The sequence below is a fragment of the Perca fluviatilis genome, chromosome 7, assembly GCF_010015445.1.
Source record: "Perca fluviatilis chromosome 7, GENO_Pfluv_1.0, whole genome shotgun sequence".
NCBI classification, from domain to species: Eukaryota; Metazoa; Chordata; class Actinopteri; order Perciformes; family Percidae; genus Perca; species Perca fluviatilis.
The window spans coordinates 24,549,052-24,571,133 of record NC_053118.1 but is presented as its reverse complement, the minus strand read 5'-3'; the positions used below and the strand labels follow the sequence as shown (position 1 = coordinate 24,571,133).

Sequence of the window (22,082 nt, the reverse complement as noted above, 5' to 3'; positions counted from 1 at the left end):
AGTGAGGAATGAGGAATTGCAAGTTAGAAAAGTAAAGACAGTTGAACAGTTAATATTACAGCTGGGAACATTACAGCTGGACAGAATATGATTTCTATACATTCTTATGACAGCCAATAGTAAATATGCATTTACAGGGTAGTATGTCTATTTTAGAAGACAACTGAATTTATGTAGTGCTTCCATCTCTCTGCCCCTGCTGGTCTTTAACCTTGGCCTCTGGTGCTTCTGCCTATCGCAATAAAGTCACCCTTCCTCCTCTTTACCTCTTTCTACCTCTCTCTCTCTCTCTCTCTCTTTCTTCCTGCTCCTCCTCTTCTCTGTCTCTGTCTGTTCCCCCGGCACCACTGTTGTCCACTGTTCCACTCATTCATAGTAAACACTATTGATTTTCAGCAGGGAAAATAAAAAAAAAGGCCATGAATTTTAATGCCCCTATCTGTCCCCTTCTCCATCTCTTCCTATCCCCCCTGCCTCTCCCTTCCCTTCACCCCCCTCCACCCCTTCTTTCCTGAGGGGAGGATAAAGAGATGGGGATCGTGTGTGCGTGTGTGTGTGTGCGTAGGTGCGTGTGTGTGCGCCGTATGTGTGAGTGTAAGGTGGTGCGGGGAGGGGGGTTGCATTTCTCATTTCCCAGCTGTGCCTCTCTCACACAACTGCTCCCCCCCTTCCTCCTCCTCACCCCATACACCTCTCCTTCTCCCCATCCTCTCCTCCTTCGTTCTTCTTCTTGTCCCTCTGTCGCTCCCCTCTCCTCTTCACACCGACTTTGACTCTGGGGAGTGGAAGCAAACGAAGCTCTCGCACAGATAGGGGCAGTCCCATTCTGCTGGTGCACATGCACTTAAACAAGTGATACAACTGCCCATCGGTCAAGGCCATGCACAGGCAAGACAAACACATACATATAAATGCCCTGATTTACACACACATAAACACACACACAGGCACCAGCGACACCAGCGACACCATTCCTTCACCGTCACCACATTTCAGCAGCGGTGGAGCCAAGTATTTAAATTTCCTTCCATTTTACTCACTTCCTTTTGCCTTCCAATTACTTCCTGCTCTATCCACGCTCTTGCCCCTCTGTCTCGTTGCCTTCATCTACCTTCGAACACCCCTCCACCCGCCCCCTCTCCTTTCTTTTATCTACCTCCCTTGCCAGGCCTCTCTCTCTTATACTCTATGTATTGATTTTGCTATAAGCGGTGTCCCGGTTGCGACAGGTTAGCGAAAACAGACAAAGGCAGACTTCATCAACCAGCGTTAAACACAGGAGCCACGTCCTCAATAATCACTCCATCACACAAAAGACGACGAGAGAGAGAGGGAGAGGAGGGAGTGGAGAGGAGCATGTAGAGAGTATTGACAAATAGCGAGGAGAAGAACAGAAGGGAAAAAGGGTGTTGGAGTATTTTCAAGGTTGTCTTTTTGTTTTCTTTAATTTTTAGGAAACACATGGACATATTCCACCGCTTGGCAGGGGCATCGGACTGAGGGAAACTGGGCCCTCATGTGAGGAGGACCAACAAAGATACTAGAATGAATAGCTGTGGATGAGGGGAGGGGCCATAGAGAATGTCTTGCTTCGCCCTGGCACTGCCGCCTGAATTAGACACCGGGAAGTTCATGCAAACACACATGAACAAACAAAAGTATCATGTCTTAAAATTTGTGATCTTAGCTGCATTTGTCATTTTCTTTGACAAGCACCCTTATTTTATTAACCTTGGGACTTGGCACATGCATACATTTGAGGCATGCTTCATGTTCTGTGCAACACCAGCTCCAACTAGTATCTGATTGAATTTTAGGTTCCTAAGGAGGATCTTTCTTCCACTAACCTCATTATAACAGCAAGTGTATGTGAACTTTGCTGGTCTTTTTAAAACAGTCTTCATTTGTGTGTGTGTGTGTGTGTGTGTGTGTGTGTGTGTGTGTGTGTGTGTGTGTGTGTGTGTGTGTGTGTGTTACATGCATGTGTGTGTGCATTTATGGGTGTGTGTGTGTGTGTGTGTGTGTGTATGCAGACGGTTTTCATCTCCACTTAATCTCACGCTCCTAATTCAGAGTGTACAATGAGCCGCCTAATAGGATGTGACTGGAGCGCCTGCTTTAGCGCTAGCTAGCTAGCCGCTAATGAGAGAGCAGCCACAGCCGGAGAATCAAAGCGCTTCATCAGCACTCCTAATTACTGTAAACCTCGTTAGCTGGCTGGAGAGCTAACGTCTGCTCTCGCTAACAAAGTACATCCAAATATAACACGGGCCTGGCCTGGTGTGTCCAAGTGAGAATCAAAGACTGTGCTGCTATCACACCCTGTGATTTCATTGTTCTAGTCTGTGTTGCAATTGCAAATACAGCAGAGGAGGTTTGTTGCTATTATGGCGGAAATGAAAAGCAGAGGAATAGATACAAGTAAAGTTACCAAATACCAAGTTCAATACCAAGTTTGCATTGTTACGACATTTTTCCAACTAACTGTGGGGCTGTGATATAGTACACTGAGGACTGAGGGTGTTAATGTTGCCCATCTATGAAGCAGCAGGTGTGTGGACAGCAGGTTTCCATGTAGCTCTGTCTGTTTGGCCGCTCACCCCCTCTCTATCACTGATCAAAGCACTTCCTTTCGACCCCCCCACCACCACCTTCTGCTGTTCCCCCCCCAGCTCCTAACATAATTTGACTGATGATTACACTTGTCACTCAAGGCAGCATGTGGCCAATTAGGAAGAGGAGTGAAGGAGGGGAGGGGCGAGCAGGTTGTAATGAAGGGGGTGGGCAGCAGGAAATTTCGGTTACAACTTTTCAACGCTTGTTCCACTCAGGTAGCCTTTTTAGCTCTTATCTGTGGGAGAAACAAATATTCGTTTTTGTTCAATTTTCCTTAAGAGACTCAAGAAACATCCACAAGATGCTCTTTCTTCTCCTCTCTCTGACCTTGTCTCATACTCTCTTGGCCACTTTCTCTCCATGTTCCAGGGTAATCACAGACTCATTTAAAGTCACTTTTGTACACTACCTCTGACTGGTGGTTAAGAGTGTGACCGCAGACTAGGCTTTTATGGGCCTTAATGTGTCCTACAGACACTTTGGCAACCAGGCTGCTGCAGCCTAAGATGCGGGCAGAGAGAGAGAGAGAGAGAGGGGGGGAGAGAGAGAGAGGACAGGACATATGAGGCCAACAGCCATGTCGACTTAACCAGGCTGAAAAAAGGGGGAACGAAAGAGGATGAAAGAGGAGGGAGGGAGAGGGACGTGCACGACAAAATGGACAGAACATCGGAGCGTCAAAAGAAAGGGGAGAGAGAGGTCACTTAGTCACTCCTTCGGCACCCCCCGCTCTGCGCCTCTTTCCTCGTCCCCTTTACAAGCAGACAAAGGGACAGAGGGGTGCAGCCCTTGTAAGGGAGGAGGGGTTTACGCCTCCCTCTGTCTTCCCCTCTTTCTCTTTGCCCCCTAATATTTATAGACGACCAGTGAATATTGTTGGTATGAATAGATGCAGGTAGAAACACACTGGAGGTGCATCAAAATCTAAAGTTCTATTAATTTATCCTGGAAAATTATCTATTGAAATATGTTTTTAAAGTTTAAAATTAATCAGATGTATTTAAAAAACAAATCTGGAGTATGTTTTAATATCCTGGGACTTGTTTTCACAAGCAATGCAAGAAAGAGTGGGACTATGCACTTATAAAAGAAAGGCAGAGTAAGAGAGATTGCACAAGGCAATGAGAGGGAGAAGAGGTGATGGAGTACAACAGATTAATTTCAGAACAGAGTGCTCCTGCCGAGAGAAGGATGGAGAGCAGGAAGGATATAGGGGATAAAGAAAAGGGAAAATGCAGAGAAGAGAAAAAGAGGAGGGAGATTAAACATGCATTTAACTCTCTTAAAGGGCTGAGCTGCTTTTGGAAAGTCTCCGTTGTGTACATGTGTGAGCGGAGTGCGTGTGCACTCTATAGGGTGCATTTGCGATGATGGGACATTGCTTATAGCAGACATGTTCGCTGCCTCCGCCTCAAAACCTGATCGCTAAGCACTCTCATCCACCCTCGTCTCTGAAGGACAGCAGTGGAACCCCAAAGGTTAATAGGACCCCTTTATTACCATAAATCTTATCAGCTAAATGAAATGGAGAGAAGGACCTCTGATTTAGTCGTCCGCTCTGCTGGGCTAAGGGGAGACACCCAATAAAACCCCTGGTCTTTTTTATTATCTAAATGTACTGGCACATGTGTGGGGTGGCAGAGGTTACAGCCTGCAGCAATCAACAACAAAAAAGACAGAGGCTGGCAAACACATATTGTTGGTGTGTTTATGAGAACAGTCATCTCAGCGAATAGACTGTCCAGTCCTTGCGTGTTTTGCTGCAAAGAAAGCTCTGGTTCCTCTGACCAGAGGAATGTCTGCTGCTGAGCCTTTGTGCTGATGTTTGAATAAATCAGGCAATCTTGGTGAAAAAAAACAACACTAAAATCAGATAATCAAGAGTTCAATATGGTCAGTGGGAGTTCAAAAGCTTGTTGGACTGCCTAGTCTGATGTGGGTGATTGGTGGCATGTGGCGAAGCCCACTCCAACCCTGATAACAGCCAGGCCACCACTGACTGAGCGTCCACACACACACATACTCAGAGCACAACAGGATGTCCCCCATGTAGAGGTCAAGTATGCTTGAGTTCTCCCTATGTACGTCATCTCTATGTTATTGAAAGAGAGAGAGGGAGAGGCAATGAGAAACAAAGTAAGAGGTATAAATCAATACCCAGAATGGAGTCAGGTGGTTTGTATGTGTTTATTCCTGCTGATGTGTTGATTAACTGCCCGCACACCCATGAACACAAGCTCCATCTATCCCTCTCTGTGTGTGTTCTCCAGGTGATAGCTCAGATTAAGTGGCCTGCTCACCCGGCCTCTGATTAGGACTAATGCTGGGCTGTATTTCACTGGACACAGCAACTACGTGCACACAATTATTCCTCAGAGTGCGAGCTTGTGTATGTGTATGCGGTGTGTGTCAATCCAATAATATAGTGAGTATGGACCACATTCAAGAATAATGGATGGCCTATAAATGCTACTCATCAAGCTCTGAATATGTTTGCATGATTTTTCTTGCTGTGTCCTGCTGTATCTGCTCTGAGTGTCTTTGTAAGTGTATGCATATTTAAAAGCATATGGGTAAAGGTCATTGATTGGCGAGAGTGTGTGTGTTTATATGTGTGGGGTAATGGTTATTAATACGCTAATGGCTGATGTACTGTATATGTGTGTGTGTGTGTGTGTGTCCACGTTCGTCCCGTTCCCCAGGAGAAACTCAATACCACTCACTGTTGCTAATGAGCTTTGGGACCTCATCAGCATTAATACTACATTAGTCTCAACCAACACACACATCAATGCACACACACACACACACACACACACACACACACACACACACACACACACACACACGGATACAGCCAATTAGGTCCACCACCTAACAATAACAATATATATATATACAACCTACTGCTGCACATGCACACCTATGCAAAATCCATAAAAAGGTAAACAGATAATAGGAATTTATAACACAAATAGCAGTTATCATTACACATTTAGATGTGTGTGGATTAATCATAAACTGTATAACAGGTTTAATTCCCAAATATATCAATTTAAACAGAATATTGTCACCTTAAGTATATAACTACAAGAGCAGGTGATTACATGCTCAGAAATTATGCTATGCTGTAATAAACAAGCCATTTCTGTTGCCAGATGATTTTAGTAATATCATATTTATACTTTTAATAATTGTCTTGGAGCAGGATTTCAAATGTGGTTAGTCTCATTGCATTAATGCATCAGTCAAACATAAGACGTCACTGCTGTGGCTCCTTTGGGCCCCTTTACGTTGTCAAACTGTGTCGGGCTGACATCTACGTGAGCCTAATATACGTAAATAGCCAAACAGATAGCCCATTAGCTCCTAAAGCATTCTGCCATCAGCCTGCTGCATTCAGAACTCTGTAGCTGGCTCATATACTGCAATCTAATTCTACTACCACAGGGAGAGGGAGGAGATAGAATTGTATTGTGACAGAGAGCAGGAGGGAGTGGGCGGAAAAGGAAGAAGAAGAGGAGAGAGAGGGCTACAGAGAAGGAGAGAGGTAGCTTAATGCAATAAAGCATGTAGTATTGACATCTTTCTCGTGTCTATTGATTCCCCATTATGTTGCTAACAAACCCAGGTTGACATTTTGTCATTTGCAATCATGTTAACACTGCGACTTGCACGCTCCCCTCCACAAATCGATCTATACCTACACACACTAGTTGGCACGTGTGCTCATGCTTGTGAACACACACACACACACACACAGACAGAGACACACACACACACACACACACACACCTTTCTCTCTCTCTCTCCCTCTTTCTCAGACAGACAGAGCAAATGGGTAAGCACATGCATAGTCTCACATCAGCCATCAAAGACATGTGCCAGCGCCCCATAAACATGTAGGAATGTCTTGAAAGTAGCCAGGAAGCACAGACACAGAACTGTAGATGTGGTGATTGATGGATTAAGACTGAACATTTTTTTGGAATACACTGTATGTAATAAAAACATCAGATTGGCCCTACATGATCAGAAAAGGTTATGAGGAATACAAATAGCAATAACTGTATGCACCTCTGTCTGAAATTCAGAGACAGTATTGAAGTGAGTCTAAAATCTAAGGGGTCTGTGTGAGAGTTAGACAGTATATGGTAGCAGATAGAGGTTAATGGTGTGTGACAGAAGGTGCATACCTGAGATAAACTGAATCTAGGTGTTTGTGTAAGTGTATGTGAATGAGAGAGAAAGAGAGAGAGAGAGAGAGAGAGAGAGAAAAAAAGCTCCAGTCTCAATGATGTCCCATCATATCATTTCATATCAAGCCCTGCACTGTGTGGAAAACCTGCGGATTCACCTCTATGTCCCATTAAACTTTCATACACCAGTTAATGCTGATGGCTTCACAAACCACTTTACTACACATACACACGCATAGTTCACATAGCAGCGGCCCTGACCTGTACCTTCACAGACACAGTGCCATTAAAAATAGAAGAAAACCTGGATCAGTTACTGCAGCTCGCTATCCAGGTGGAAAATGGCCTAACATCCTTGTTTTATGCTATATGATGGTTCTTCTGTTTCATGACGATGTGTATGTGTGTGTGTGTGTGTGTGTGTGTGTGTGTGTGAGCCCCCACAGGGGTTGTGCATGAGTGCTCGAGGCCTGTTGTAACATGAAAGAGAATACAAACACAGGGGGCAGAGAAGGGTCAGGTGGGGCCAAATCAAACTCTCCTGCTGTGACCTCTGACCCCGTACAAAGCTCCAACTCAGTGGAGTCAAGGCGCTGCCACTAGTCAAAGAAACAAGTTGACTGAGAGCTTGAGTCAAAAGACCTTAAACTCCCCTGAACACATGTGTGTGCAGGTATTAAAATGAGCTACCAGTGCCGGTTGGGGAAGCACAGATTAGAGCTCAAGGGCACAAGGCCTGTAATAGACAACAAGTTATTGAAGACACTTTTGTGGTGTGTCGACTCTATCTTGGTATTTCTGTGACTAAAAACTTCCAAGTGATGCCGTCTCTCGTTGTTTGCCAATGCACAATTCTTGAAGAAACAACAGCGCAGTCCTGTTTCAGTCCTGAGGTGTTGAACTGACCCTGGACCCTTTTAGCAACAAACCCTCTGAGTTTGAAAAGGACAGCACCTTGTACTGTGTTATCAGAATGGAATAAAATCAGCATAGCATTGTGAATCACTGTTATCCCACCATCTAAGGAATCCAGCAGCCTGTGTACACATCCCATCAGTTTGCCTGCTTATTCAGATGCTGGCCCCGGCCCGGGACGCTGCAACATAATGGCTCGCCCGTGGTTTACTCTCACCTCTCAAGCTCAAACTGGGTTTTCCTCTCCCTCCTCATTTTTCACTATGTCATCTACTCTTACTTTCACCCACTTCTCCCTCTCTCCCGCTCTCTCTTTCCACATTTTTTTTTATCTCATTCTGACATTCGCCATTTTTCAACATGCGGAGTGCAAAAACTCCTCCTCCCTGGTCCTCGCTCCTTCCCCTCGTCCTTCTTCCAACCAACCCCTCACCCCTCTCTTCTGTGTATATCTCTAAAGATATAGGTAACAGGTCCCTCTCATCCCTCTCCCCCTCTATCACCTATCCCTTCATTGTCACATGCTGTGCACTGCTGACTGATTATGTGGAGTAAGGGTGAAGCCTGGCATCTCTGAAATCAAATGGGCTTGAACTGATCTGGAAATGAGTGGAGAGCTGTGCACTAGGGGGAGAAGACTGGCCCTTTAAGATCCCATCCATCGAATAAGGTGCACACCAGCTACATTTACGCACCATTACGAACTGATAGCCAGTTACTGTATGTATATGCATTAGTGAATAACTTAAATACTGAGATGCGTCAGAAATAAAAGCCCATTGACCTCATATTTTATTTTCTCTCAATTCCCTTTACTTTGCTGTCTTTTAAGTGTGCACACACAGGATAGAAAACATAATAGAGCCAGCGCATCCTTCCCTCTCCAAAGATGTAGTGGGGGAAATGGCTGAGCAGCTGTTGCATGTCTGAGATACAGTCGTAGCTGGACTATGCTGGAGCTCTCTCACAACGACAGTCATAACATACTGAAGCCAGCCTGGCTGCTCCCACCATGCGTCCTTTTATTCCGCTTCAGCGCAGATGAAACGCAGACGGCGCCCCGGCCCCAGCCGGCACCCTCCCCCTCCCTGACTCCACACTCCCTCTGCTCCTCCGCTTTCAACCGTGCAGCAGCCAAGCAGCGATGGGACAGAGAGATGTGCTGGAAGTCTATTTCCAGTGGTGTTTACAAAGATGCGAGCCCCTAACCAGCATGCAAGTCAGAGCCACAACAGTCACCAGGCGAATCACAGATGTTCGCCAAGCTCACAGCCGAGTCACGAACATATTATCTATATAAATAAAACACAATGTCAAAACAGTATGAAATCAAACGTGAGAATAACGGTGTTTTCCTGTGTCCTCTACTACGTTCGTACTCCTCCGTGTACCTACTCTCTTCTTCTATCTCCTCCTCTCCCTGCTTCCACCGGCCCAGGAATCGATCTCCGCAGGATCGATAAGTTGGCATGAATATTCCCTGCCTGCCGAGAGTCTAGTTGGGGAGAGACGGAGACGGAGGCTGAGGCTCAGGCGCAGGCAGTGGAGGAGAGGGGAAGGATGGGGACAGAGACAGGAGAGAAATATACTCGGAGAAAGGGACATAGTCGGAGTGGAGATTAAGCAACACACGGATGGAACAGTGGCGCATCGTTCCACAGAATGGACAGCAAAAACGGACATTTTACGCAATTAATTTTCAATCAGTCTGGACATTTCAGATCGCTCGGGAAAGCTTCTGTGATTTGAAAAACCGCCCCGCAAGTGTAAAGGACTCCGTTTAAGCCTTCAAGACGAGCCGGAGGAGTGTGTGTGCGTGTGTTAGTGGGTGTGTGCGCCGACAACTCTCCCCGCTGCAAGTGCATCGGCACAGAGCAAAGGCGGGGCGGGTCTGCATGGCTGACTTTGGCCGACATGGAGGATGTGTAGCAGGAAGAAGAGAAAAAATGTCTTACCGGAGTTGGAGCGAAGAGCCAGAGGGGACTTGAGACGCCAGGCGTTGAGGTCAGGGGCAGTTCTCTGAAACACGAACGGCACTGGCAAGGGAACAAACATGATCTTCCTCCGGCTTCTTGTTTTGATGCAAATAATCTGACAGAATTGCTGTAATAAGCTCTGTCCTCTTCTGAAGCTTCTGTGTCTTCGTCCGTTTCTCTGGTAGACAGCTTTGGGAAAATATTTGGTATGGAGAGCTCACAACATTCACCGTTAGGTGTGTACACATGTAGGCAAGCGGCGCCCTTTTATTTACATTTGTGGATGTCGACTGGTGGCCGGCATTAGTTTTGGTGTAAATGTGCATAGAACATATATGTAGGATGGTCCCTTGAGTGCAGCAGTTATCTTACATACAGTCCAGACTAACACACAGACGGATAGAGAGGAGATCAGACCTCACTTCTGCAGGCTACCGGAAAAGTTGTGTTACAATTACAGGCCTATTGTAGTGGCGTTATATCAAAAGGCTGTATGTCACCTGCCTGTCGTTGATGCACCTGCGTCTCTCTGTTACCTTTGCACTGCTAGAGCGTTCTCCTTGAGTAAACATAGAGCTTATTTTATCCTCTCACTCCCTCACCAGTAATGTTTCCTATAGGTGTGAAAAGACATGAGAACAGTCGCTAGCCTACTCCTGTAGCATCACCAGGCGGGCTGAGCTTTGGTATTCGTTTTGCAATTTAAAACAGCACAATAAATGATGATACATAGAAAGAGGCAAGACAGTGTAAAAAGGCCAGCAGAGTTAGAAAGTCTTATTTGGATTTCTGTAGTATTTGGTTTGATCTATTGTATTTGGTCTCTAGCTGCACGCGCTCCTTCTTCTCTCTCCTTTGCATGAAGGCTACATATAGACATTCATCCGCTCGCGCAAAGCAGCGGATCGCGTCGCGAGCACATTTAAAACAGCTTCAATAAAGGCTATCATCAACAAATAAATAAACAAACAAGTGGGGGGTGGGGGGAAGGCTGCACGGACTCTCACACGCACACAAACACAACGCGCGCGCTTGGCCCTGACGCCCCTCCTCCCTCGTTCTCTGTCACAAGGCAGTAATTAAAACGCAATCAATCGATAGATAAATAAATACAGCGAATAAATAAATAATTTAAAATACTAAAAACGCAAAACAACGGAAATAAGAAAACGTATAGAATCCGGTTATGGTCTCGCGTTTTTTCGGAACACTTGCCTATCTCCGTCCATCCGTCTGTGTGTCTTTTTTGCCTGTCTGTTTGTCCCCGTTATTATCGGGAACCCCAATAGCTCATTCGACCCGGCTCCCTCCAGGATTGTAGCGATCTGCCACTAGGATGGCCGCAACATTGAGGCGAGAGAGGACCCGCTACTACTCACACATCACCACCCCACCCCCGCACCTCCCTCCCTCCTGCCCCTCACTCCCTCCTCCCACCCACCCCCATCTCCCTCGTTTTCACTACCGCTGCAAAAGGTATCCTGTATTGATTTCTGGATTTTTTCCCCCCTCTTAATAATACCGGCTATAATGATGCCAATGGTGATCAGTGCATTACAACCGGCCTGTTTGGGACGGGATGAAGACCCGATAGGAGAATCCATGGATACCTATAAGTGCTTAACGCTAATACCTACCATAATACCCAGCATGTAGACAATTAAGTTATCTCATCACTGCTGTTTTTATTAATAAGCTCTCCTGAGCGGACGAGAGTGTTATTCAGACATAGAAAGACAAGAGCGACCACTGCTGTTCCAAGAATGAGAAATGTGAAGTTGGTTGCAGGCTAAAAGGACTTTTGGGGGGTTTTGTTTTTTAAACCAGTATATAAATACTATGAATGCACAAACTACAACAATATATAAGTAAATAAAAATACATAAGAGAGCCAAGGTGTCAGGGGATGAGTTCCTCCATGATTGAGGTGATCACCACCTCTCTCTCCTCCCTCCTGCTCCCGGATCTTGTTCCCTCCGTCCGGGACACACACACACACACACACACACACACACACACACACACACACACACACACACACACACACACACACACCCCCCCCACACACACACACTCTGGCCTCCCCAGCCTCGCCTCCTGCCCTCTCCCTCCCCGGCACCGACATGTTACACGCTGTCAATTACAGGCCAGCATCAGTCAACGCCGGGCGCTTACACACCAGATTATTGTCGATATAGATTTTTAAATAGAAAAATCTATACCTTAAACATCACAGTCAATACGGGCAAATCAATAGGAATGAGCGAGCCCTTGCTCCTGTAGGGCCTGAAAGCCCCATCCGGCAGGACTGTTAATACTTGCTCACTTAATGCTGCGGGTGATTAGGCCTGTTTAAATGGAAATTGCACATATGATTTTGCCATCAGCATCAGACTTGTCATCAACAGACAGCCATATTGTCAAGAAATGTGTGCTGCGCCCTAAACTGGCATATTCTTAATTATGAAAAATATGTCATCCTTTGTAGTAGACAACCTGGTTTTATTGTCCTTCTCCCTCCGCTTCACGTATGACAGATGACATCCGCAGGTCCAATGAGGGAGAGGAGGGGAAGGGAGCAAGAGCAGGACAGAGAAGCGAGGAAGAGGAGAGAGAAGTAAGGGAGATGGAGGAATGAGACATGAAGAGTAAGAAGGGAGGAAGGAGAGGAGGAAAACTGATAGTAAAGAGTAAGGTGAAGCAAATGACAGAGAATGAGGGGAAAGGAAGTGAGGAAAGAAGAGGAGAGAGGAGAACGAAGGAGGGAAGGGAGAAGTGACTAGTTGTCCTTCAAAGACCCCCTTCTTTCCACAGAGGGAGCCATGCGCGCCCCCTTTCCCTCCTCCCTACACTCCTTCCAGACAAAAGCAATTATTTCTTGTAGAATGTAGTGTGGTTGTGCGCGTCTGTGGAAGAGAGGGATGGAGGGAGGGTGTGTGAGATTGAAAGAGGGGAAAATAAGATGGTGTTGGAGGGGTAGAGGAGGATGGGGAGGTGAGGAGGAGGGATGCTTACACCTACAGCATCCACCCCTTCGTCCTTCACACACTCTTCTGACCAAACTCTTCTTTTTCTTCCATCTGACATGACCGCAAAGACAACATAACAGAAAACTGTCAACTACAGTAAGTATTCACACGTGTAAAAAGACACCACCATCAAAGCACCTGCACATGAATTTCAGATGAATTCACAAACCGGCAGAGGATGCTTGGATGTCATTATCCTACAGTAGATGTAAGACCAAAAAACTTTTAAGGGAGAAACAAACTCTCTTCTTTCGCTGTCTTTTTCTTTCTCTCATACAAGTAGACACGTTGGCAAGTACAATTCACACATTAAAACACACAGAATACAAAGACTGAGATACCTGGAGATGACGTCTATCTAATTTTTGTCTTTGATTCTGTCCATCTGTCGATCTGTGTCTACGGCTGACCACCTAAATTCAGCGGAGTGCCCCCCTTGGTGTGTTTCATGCTTGGTGCCTACAGGGCCCCTGCAGCGATTCGGTCTGTACAGTTTCACTCCCCAGGGACCCGGAGAGACCCATGGGCCCAAAGACATAGAGAGAGAGAGAGAGAGAGAGAGAGATACCCTGGGGTGTCACTCCAGCCAATAACCCCTGCTGGACCATTCTCATCGGGGGCCCACACGGTCCTGATTGCCCACCTCCCTCCCTATCAAGCCTCCCAATCCATACAGAGATATATAGCTGGTTCCATTGTTTTCTAGGCTGTATCTTCCCCCTGCTGTATTGAAAAAATGCTTCTCCAAAATTGTCTCTTTCTCTCTCTTTACCTCTATTTTCTAACATAGAGTAATACTGTAATGGATGTAATATTGGATACTAAATACTAGCAGTAAAGTCCAGTGATCAAGGTTGATTATTGTATATTGGGCGTACAAGATATACATTTTTTTTACCATCATAGAAATATAATACAAATACAAATTATTTTTCTACAGGAGTACCCTCTGTATTTTCTCTCTACACAAGAATGGTCACTGCTTTCCTATCAATTACAAAATGAATACCGCTTTTACTTAGAATACAAATCATTGTACTGTATTTAGCACTATCTACACTCTATGGTGTGCTTTTGCAATGTAGTGATATTACTTAAAAGAATATATATAATTTCAATATTTATCTTTTGCAAAAATTATAAACTACTGTTACAATATACGACTATACAAATTTTCTCATGATGGCAAATGCATCTTTCATCTGTGGTCTATCTGTTAATAAAATATATGGATATCCTGTATATTATTACAATTCTTCCACCTGATCATTAATGTATGAAATTTTTTTTTTTTTTTTTTTTTTTTTTTTTTTTTTATATGTCTTTTTTATGCTAACAACTGTTATTCAGGAGTGTTTTATCAGATGTAATTGCACTACATTTCCCAAGAACAGGCACAGTATTAATGTCATGCTTTAATAAAATAAAATAAAAGTAACGATTGTTGAAAAGTACTTTGTTTGCAGATGGTGGTTTGGTTAGGTGTTTATTCTCTCCTACACTAGTTACAAACAAATGTATTCATTGAAAGCAATTTGTTCAATTCCTCACCAGAACATGTTTTCCATGTCATGTGCTGTAGGTCAGCATGTGGCATGAAATATTTATCCAATCAGAAAGAGCCAGGAGTATCCTTAGGCTATACATTAGTCATAACATGGACCATGCATTAGTCATATAGTTTATTGCACTCTTGGTAATTGCCTGTTATTCATTTTGAATGATTGAGTTGAATGGTTGAAAACACAGTGTTTAGAATATTATATAACAATTTGTTTTTATTGTATTGATGCAGAAGAAGCAGCAGCAAGTTCTTACTGAGGAATTATTCTTTTGCCTCCATAAAAAGATTGTGTATCTATACAGACTGCATGTGAAAATTGTGTGCGTGTGTGCAGCTGTTTCTTGTGCACCTTTCTATGTTTGTGTGTGTTTTTATGTGTGTATGACCCAGCTCATCCGCGGGTGTTCCATCCACGTCATGGTCGTAGTTAAATGGTGATGTCATGTTGACAAACGAGCTGGTTGAATTAAATTCTCACTCATCAATAACAGCGTCGGTCTGGAATCAATAGCAGCCAACAGTTGCGTTACTGGCTCTGTCAGCGGCCTAACAAGGCCCCATTAGAATGGACAACGCTCTCTCACTGTCGCCCCGTCCCGTCTCAACCCAGCAGCACAAAGCGCAAACGCACTCTTCTCATATCCTCCCTGCACACACACACACACACACACACACACACACACACACACACACACACACACCAATAACACAGCAAAATGCAATATTCACATAAAGCCATGCTCTGACATGATGTATAGATTTGTCAAGATAATATGGATATGATGCATGGGCTTTTATGAGGTTTGTTTGTTTGTTGTCTTTTGCCAGTGTGTGTGTGTGTGTGTGTGTGTGAGTGAGAGAGAGAGAGAGAGAGAGAGAGAGAGAGAGAGAGAGAGTGTGTAGTATTGTTTGTGCATCTTGGTTAGTGCCAATGGCAAGGTTGTGCAGGCTTTGGATCCCAACCACAGAGTTCAGATCCAACCAAGACCCAATCAATCCAAGAAGACACATGCAGGAGTAAAAGTGAGCTGTGTGTGTGTGTGTGTGTGTGTATAAATGTCAATGCCAAAACTCAGATACACACTCACATACACAGATACACATGTTGAGACAGACGCGGACACAAACCATGACTGTACACCACTATCTCCTTCCTTTCACTCCTGCATCCCACCACCTTCCCTTCTTTTCCTTTCCTTTACCGTACAAGCAGCTGATCCAGCTAAAGCCCTTGTTCTTTCTGTATTCCTTGTCTTTTTTATTAGTTTTTATTAACTTTGCCTCCCTCTCTCTGTCAGCACTCTCAATAATCAATGCTGATATATTGCCAATATCCAGCTCAGTCCCTTGTGCCATCTTTCACGAGGCTCTGTTATTGGGGGAGATTCGCCCAATAATAATGATATTTATTATAGATATTTATTATCTGGGTTTGTGGCGCACCCTGCTGAAGACTAACATGCCGAGAAACACACCGCACAGACACATAAATGCACACGCACGCACGCACACGCACACACACAATCTCTCTGGGGCTCTTTAATTTACACTGGTAATATCAGGCGATTATTCCCAATACAGATAGTGTAGGGTTATCAGCAGTGTTAGCACACAGTGGCCGTAACAGTATTCACTCAACATTATAGAGTCCACTGCACCTGAATGCGTGTGTGTGTGTGTGTGTGTGTGTGTGTGTGTGTGTGTGTGTGTGTGTATAGAGCCAAAGGTTCACCTATGGCAGCACCGGCCTACCGGCGCTGAGCAGTGTTTAGAAGCCAAGGGAGGGTTGATGGGAGGGGTCAAGATTCAAACAGTGCTTGGTCAGGGGAGGGGATGCAGTAGAGAGGGGACTGGACAATCTGGCCTCTCGCCCCCCCGCCCCCCCTCCCAGGCCTCATCTACACCCCCTCCATCCCTCCAGTAGCCAGGGCCCCAGACGGTAATCCACCCCAGTGCTCCTCATCCTTTCATGTATTGATTTCCTCTCCTGCGCCACGGTTACATGTCGCACCCACGTCATTGGGTCCTGGCTGCCTCTGCTACCACCGCCTGCCCTCTCCGCCTCACCCGTCCACCCAGCCCCCCCCCCACACACACACACACACACACACACACACACACCTTCAACAACAACAACACCAACTAAAAGAGGAGGTGGGGAGGAGAGGGGAGAAAAAAAAGAGTAGGAGGGGGGCTAAAGGGAGGAAAAAGAGGGCAGATAAAGCACTGCAGTATTTCAGCAAGGCAACCAGCATTTTAGAGGGATAGAAACAAACAGGAGAAGATGGAGAGAGAAATAACAGGAAAAAAAATCTGCCCCCGGGGGTTGCAAAGGATATTGTGGAAATAATCAGAGTGCGACACACGCTGGAAGTCCATGGCGAGAGATTTATTTCGAATTTGTCTTCGACAGTGAAATTCATCACTGAGTAGGCCTGTATCTGCTCTAATTCTATAGACACGTTTGGATGAATACGAGGAGCCATTGTTCCATTTTGTGAGAAAAAATTCATTATTTCAGCCACAATGATTAATCGATTTGTCAATTAATCAGCAATAATTTTATTATAGTTTAGAATATTTTTTGTTTAATTGTGTAATAGGCCCAAATTCCCTGGTTCCAACTTCTTCTCATGTAAATATTTCCTGCATTTCTCTGTTTTATATCCTTGTAAACTGAATATCTTTGAGTTTTGCCCTGTTGGTCTAACAAAACAAGATGTTTGACTGTTTTAAGACTTAACCTTATTACTTAACTATTTAATTTCCCTTTTCACCATATTCTAAAATTTTACAGATCAAACCGCTCTAAAACCCATCATTATCAATAGTTAAAATAATTGTTTGTTGCAGCACTATAAATACACTTAGAATAAATAGTCCAGTCTGCTCAGAAGCTCAAATGATCCTATCCTTGATTTATATAATTCAAGACAACCCCTACTTTTCTAAAATGTATTTTAAAGCTGGAGGCTTTATCCCTTTTTTTTCTTTTAAATCTCACACTTTTTTGATAAAACTCTTAACATGAACATTGATATGAATTTGTGTTTGTTAACATCCATGTGATCACTATATGCTCAAAAGTGTATCTAAGTGTGTGTGACATCCCCAAGTGAACGGATAAAGTATGTATGAGACAACATGCTGGGAGTACGACAGGTCAAGGTTATGTTTTGAGTGTGTATTGGATGAAGCTTGTGTGTCTGTCTGTGTGAGAGGTGTCTGTGAGCCCAAGGACAGCGTATGGATGTGAACGCATTGCTGTTGTGCTGTTGTGTGTCTGTCTCTGATCATATGTGTATATGTGCATGTGCTGAGAGGGATATGTCCGTGTGTGTGTGTGTGTGTGTGTGTGTGTGTGTGTGTGCTGAGCCTGCAGGTTCCTACTTCTCATCTAAAAAAGCGGTTAGTAAGAGTGACCATCTGGCAGTTGGAGCCTTATTGTCTGTGTGAGCCTGCATGCGTGCGTGTGTGTGTGTGTGTGTGTGTGTGTGTTCTTACATGTGCAATCTCACATGAGTAAAGAAACGTTTTCTTCATTTATCCATGCGTTTTCAAACCAACATGTATGTGTGTGTGTGTGTGTGTATGTGTGCATGTGTGAGAGAGCGTGGGCTGTAAGGCCATCCCTATCACCAGAGCAAACACAGGCCCCATCACTACAAAGCAAACAGCAGCTCGGCCCAGCGTATGCATTTTAAACACTTTATCTCTCATTGTCTAGCCAACACACACTCTGCGATAAAATAATATGTTATTTTAAATTTTCTGCAAATGCAAACTGCCAACAGAAAATGTAAACATTTAAAGCTTAAGCAAAACAATCTCCTCTGTCAGTGTCATCACCACTGTCATTGCCAGCTTCACCATCTCCATAATAATGCAGCCATTAAAGAGCATCCTTTAAAACATCATACATTTAATGTCACTGTAGCGCAGCAATACATTATTCCTGACAATGGAAGTGCTATTGAAGTTTTTTCTCTCCATGTTGCTGACAATAGTTGCTTTTCCTCGCTTGCCATTTGAAAGCACTTATCTTAAGTGGATCTACAAAGAGTAAATTGTAATTGCAACACAGTAATGCTATATATGGTCCATATATTGTGTGTTGTGCAAGGCACTCAACTACACGCTGAGACAGAAAAGCAGCAAATGACTAGAAAAGGTTAGCACAATTTGGTCAAGTACAGAGGCTACAGAACGAAAATGCTATCAACTAAATGTCTGAATTTCAGCCTCAACACTTAAGCCAAGAAAAGGTCAAATGCACACACAGACGCACACACAAATATACAAACAGATGTAAAACACATATGTTCTTGTGCACACACACAAAAGGAGACACAGTTTAGTTCTCACACACACACACACACACACACACACACACACACACACACACACACACACACACACACACACACACACACACACACGGATACAGCCAATTAGGTCCACCACCTTCAGAGAAACACCAGTGGGCATGTAAGATTCAGAGTCCAGTGGGCCTCTAAAGCCTAACACAGTCATAAGCCAGAAATAACACACACACGTCTCCAGTAGGCTCTGCAGACCATGTGAAATAGCAAGGCAAAGACAAAACACTCCATTCCATCACTGACATTTCCAATATCTGTCTATCCCTCATAAACCTCTGTTCGCCCATAAAGTGACTATTCTTCACAGATGAAAATGTTCCGTCCGGGCGGCTACCAGGCCGGTAACTCACTCACAGTTCCTCCTGATGCTTGATGTAATTACAAAAGTATGGATTCTCTTTACATTTTACAGTTTTTTGGCTGGGATACAGCCAGATGTGTTAAAGATAAAAAAGCTTAAATTATGACAATATATTCAATTGTAAATTTGGTGTAGTGATTTAAAAAATTGTTTATTAATCAGTGTTGTTTGCTCTTTTGTTTCTTCTCTGCATGTATCTACCTGCGCTGTGTTGGGAAGCTTTTTCAGTCGACCATCCCTTACAGCTCATAACTCTGTTCCCCCTCCTCCCCTCCTGCTCTTCTTCTCCTCCTATCACTCTGTTAATTCACTGCACTGTCACCGTTCAGTGTATTTACCTATCACCAATCTCTTTCCTTTTCCCTCTTCCTCTCCTCTCAATCCTTTTCTCCATCTCTGCCCCTGCGAACGGTGAGACTGTGTGAGTGAGCGTGCAGGAGATTTAGAGCGGGGATCAATAAGAAATTTAAAAATCAATGCACTTAGCGCCAGGAAATCAATGGGCCTAATCGGGATGCCAATCGGCCCAGTCAAAACAATTAAGAGGGTAGAAAAATGTTTAACAACCTCCTCTCTCTTGCTTACATAGACACAGGGGAGAGAGACGGAGGCCTAAAGAGGAATATCAGAGGCAGACAGAGAGGGATGAGATGGAGTGATATATGGGAAGGAAAGGCTCAGGAGAAAAAGCTCAAAGCTTAGACCCAAGGAAAGCAGGATTGGAGGGAGGGGCTGAGAAAGGCAGGGAGCGAGGGACTGGAATGGAGATAAAGAACAGTAAAAAGGAAGAATATGATGCAGTGGGGTGACAGTCATGAAGGACAACAGAGGAGAAAAGGGAAAGTTGAAGGATGTGGGTGGAAGGACAGAGCCAGATTCCTAATCCACACTTTTTACACAAATATTTTCGCTTTCGTTGCAAAAAGAAACATGTAAAAGATCTGAGGGTTACAAATAAGGTTACGGTTTGTGATCAGACACACAAAAGTAATACCCTCCCTCTGGAAGTGGCGCTATTTGGTTCATCAAAGGCATCCAAACCAGCTGCTCCCTATGGTCAGAGACAGTACAGTGTAGCACTCATCCTCACCAGACAGCCAATCAACTGACAGCCCAATCACAAACAACCCACTGTTGAACACTTCCAAATCAACGACATCAAAAAGAAGACATTCTCTCCCTGTTGAAGCGTCCAATCATACCGAGTGTTTGTCAGGCCGGGCACCCAATGAGGAAGCTGTGGATGAGTGCGGGAACGGCAAAATGGGTTGGCGTGTGGTGGGGGGGCTAATTTGGGGTCAATCAATAGATCTCCCCTCTCTCTATCTTCTGCCTGCTCACCACGCTAAAATCAATGGGAAAGCCAATAGTTCCCCGCCCCAGTGTGGATTAGTGAACACACAACTAATCAGCCAGTCACTGAAACTGACATCTCAGCTATTAACCTATTGATACAGGAGACACGTGTTAGACACACACACACACACACACACACACACACACACACACACACACACACACACACACACACACACACACACACACACACACACACACACACACACATTCCAATACATACAGCTGCAGTAGCAACGAGCGGAATATGGACAAACAAACACACAGAAAGGCTGTTTGAAGCTCCGTTTAAATAGCAGACACATTCGTTATAAATCTTATCTCATGTAAAATTAGAAATATTCCCAAAACAATATGGCCTGTTGCCCAGTGGTGTGATTAAGAAAGCAAAACTCCGAGCAGTGATGCTTTTTTAATCTCACAAGTCTGATAGTTGAGCTGTTTAACTATTGGACTGACCATCAACACCAACAATGTTCTCTGATTCAGAAGCAGCCAAGAGCCAGTCTCTCTCTCCTCTCCTCCCAGACATTACATCACATCAAATCACGTGCCTCATCTTTTCTGTGGGATCCCTGGCTTTAAGGGTCAAAGGGGGGACTCAAAATGACTCTGTGCGGACGTCAGCTTCGCTCTAATTCAGGTTTCAGCCACTGGCCAGCCAGCCAGCAGCCTCCGATAAGGAAAGAGGGAGTACTGTACATGTTCGAGAGAGAGAACGCGTGTTTGCTTGTAACACGGTGGCACATTGCCGGTTCAGACTGGTATATACATTTGACATATACAAGAGATTTTATAATAACTGGTTGTCAAGATATTGTGATAATAAACAGCAGAAGCATGCTGAAATTTCACTATTTTACGAGTTACTTTTTAATATAATCCAAACATCTGATTTAAGGTACATTTAACTGATAAGTGATTTAACATATGCCTGTCAAAATCACATTATGGACAATAAATTGCACAACTTAAAAGAAAACCATTGCCGGGGTTTGATGCCAAAACACCTCGCTGAGTTTCCTCAGGAAGATAAAATAATATGTACCTGGCTCTTAAGAGGAGCACTACACAAGGATCATTTTTCAAAAATAACAGCCTGACTAGCTTTCATCCCTTACTTTTGAAAGCTCTCTTGTTTTCTGAGATTGCCTCTCCTTCCTCTGTTCCTCCCCCCTCCCCTCCCCTCTCTGTCATGTTTTAGTTTTCATATGTTGGTTTTGTTCTTCCTCATTTTCCCCTTGTGTAAAAAATGAAAGGCTGAAAATAGGATGAGTGAGGGGGAAAAAAGGCAGGAGGCAAAAGCAGCGACTGTACATCAGTGAAATCACTGTCTGCAGTGCTGAGACTGCTCTCTTCTCCGCACTGACAGTTACAGACTTCAATACAGCCCCCAACCACATCCATATACATCACACTCTGCAAACCAAACCTTATCCATAGACAATGCAAAATTCTTCCTTTGCCCAGCGTTGAATTACTGTATACCAATGTGATATTCTTACAGCATGACAAGAGGAACAGCATTGATCAGCCACAGGCAGCTGCATAAAAACACCCTTTAAATTGCATTCAGACGTACAAGCTATTTGAAAAGCTACATGCATGTTTTTTGAATTAGTTATCAACCATGCACATTGTAGTGTGACAGCCGAGGCAAAGCAAGGATAACTGTCTGTCTTTT

The 22,082-nt window shown here is 44.3% G+C and overlaps 1 protein-coding gene across 2 annotated transcripts in view; it reads right to left on the bottom strand.

Annotated features, from left to right (window-relative positions):
* The window catches only part of pou2f2a (POU class 2 homeobox 2a), a 38,643-nt gene extending 27,574 nt beyond the window's left edge, over nucleotides 1-11,069 (bottom strand). The window contains exon 1 of one of the 2 annotated variants that reach the window (XM_039806812.1): nucleotides 9,686-11,069. In XM_039806812.1, the coding sequence (XP_039662746.1) occupies nucleotides 9,686-9,785 (100 nt within the window). In that variant the 5' untranslated portion in view covers nucleotides 9,786-11,069. The remainder of the gene's footprint in view (nucleotides 1-9,685) is intronic. The other variant, XM_039806813.1, reaches the window with a different exon arrangement.
* Nucleotides 11,070-22,082: the final 11,013 nt, after the last annotated feature.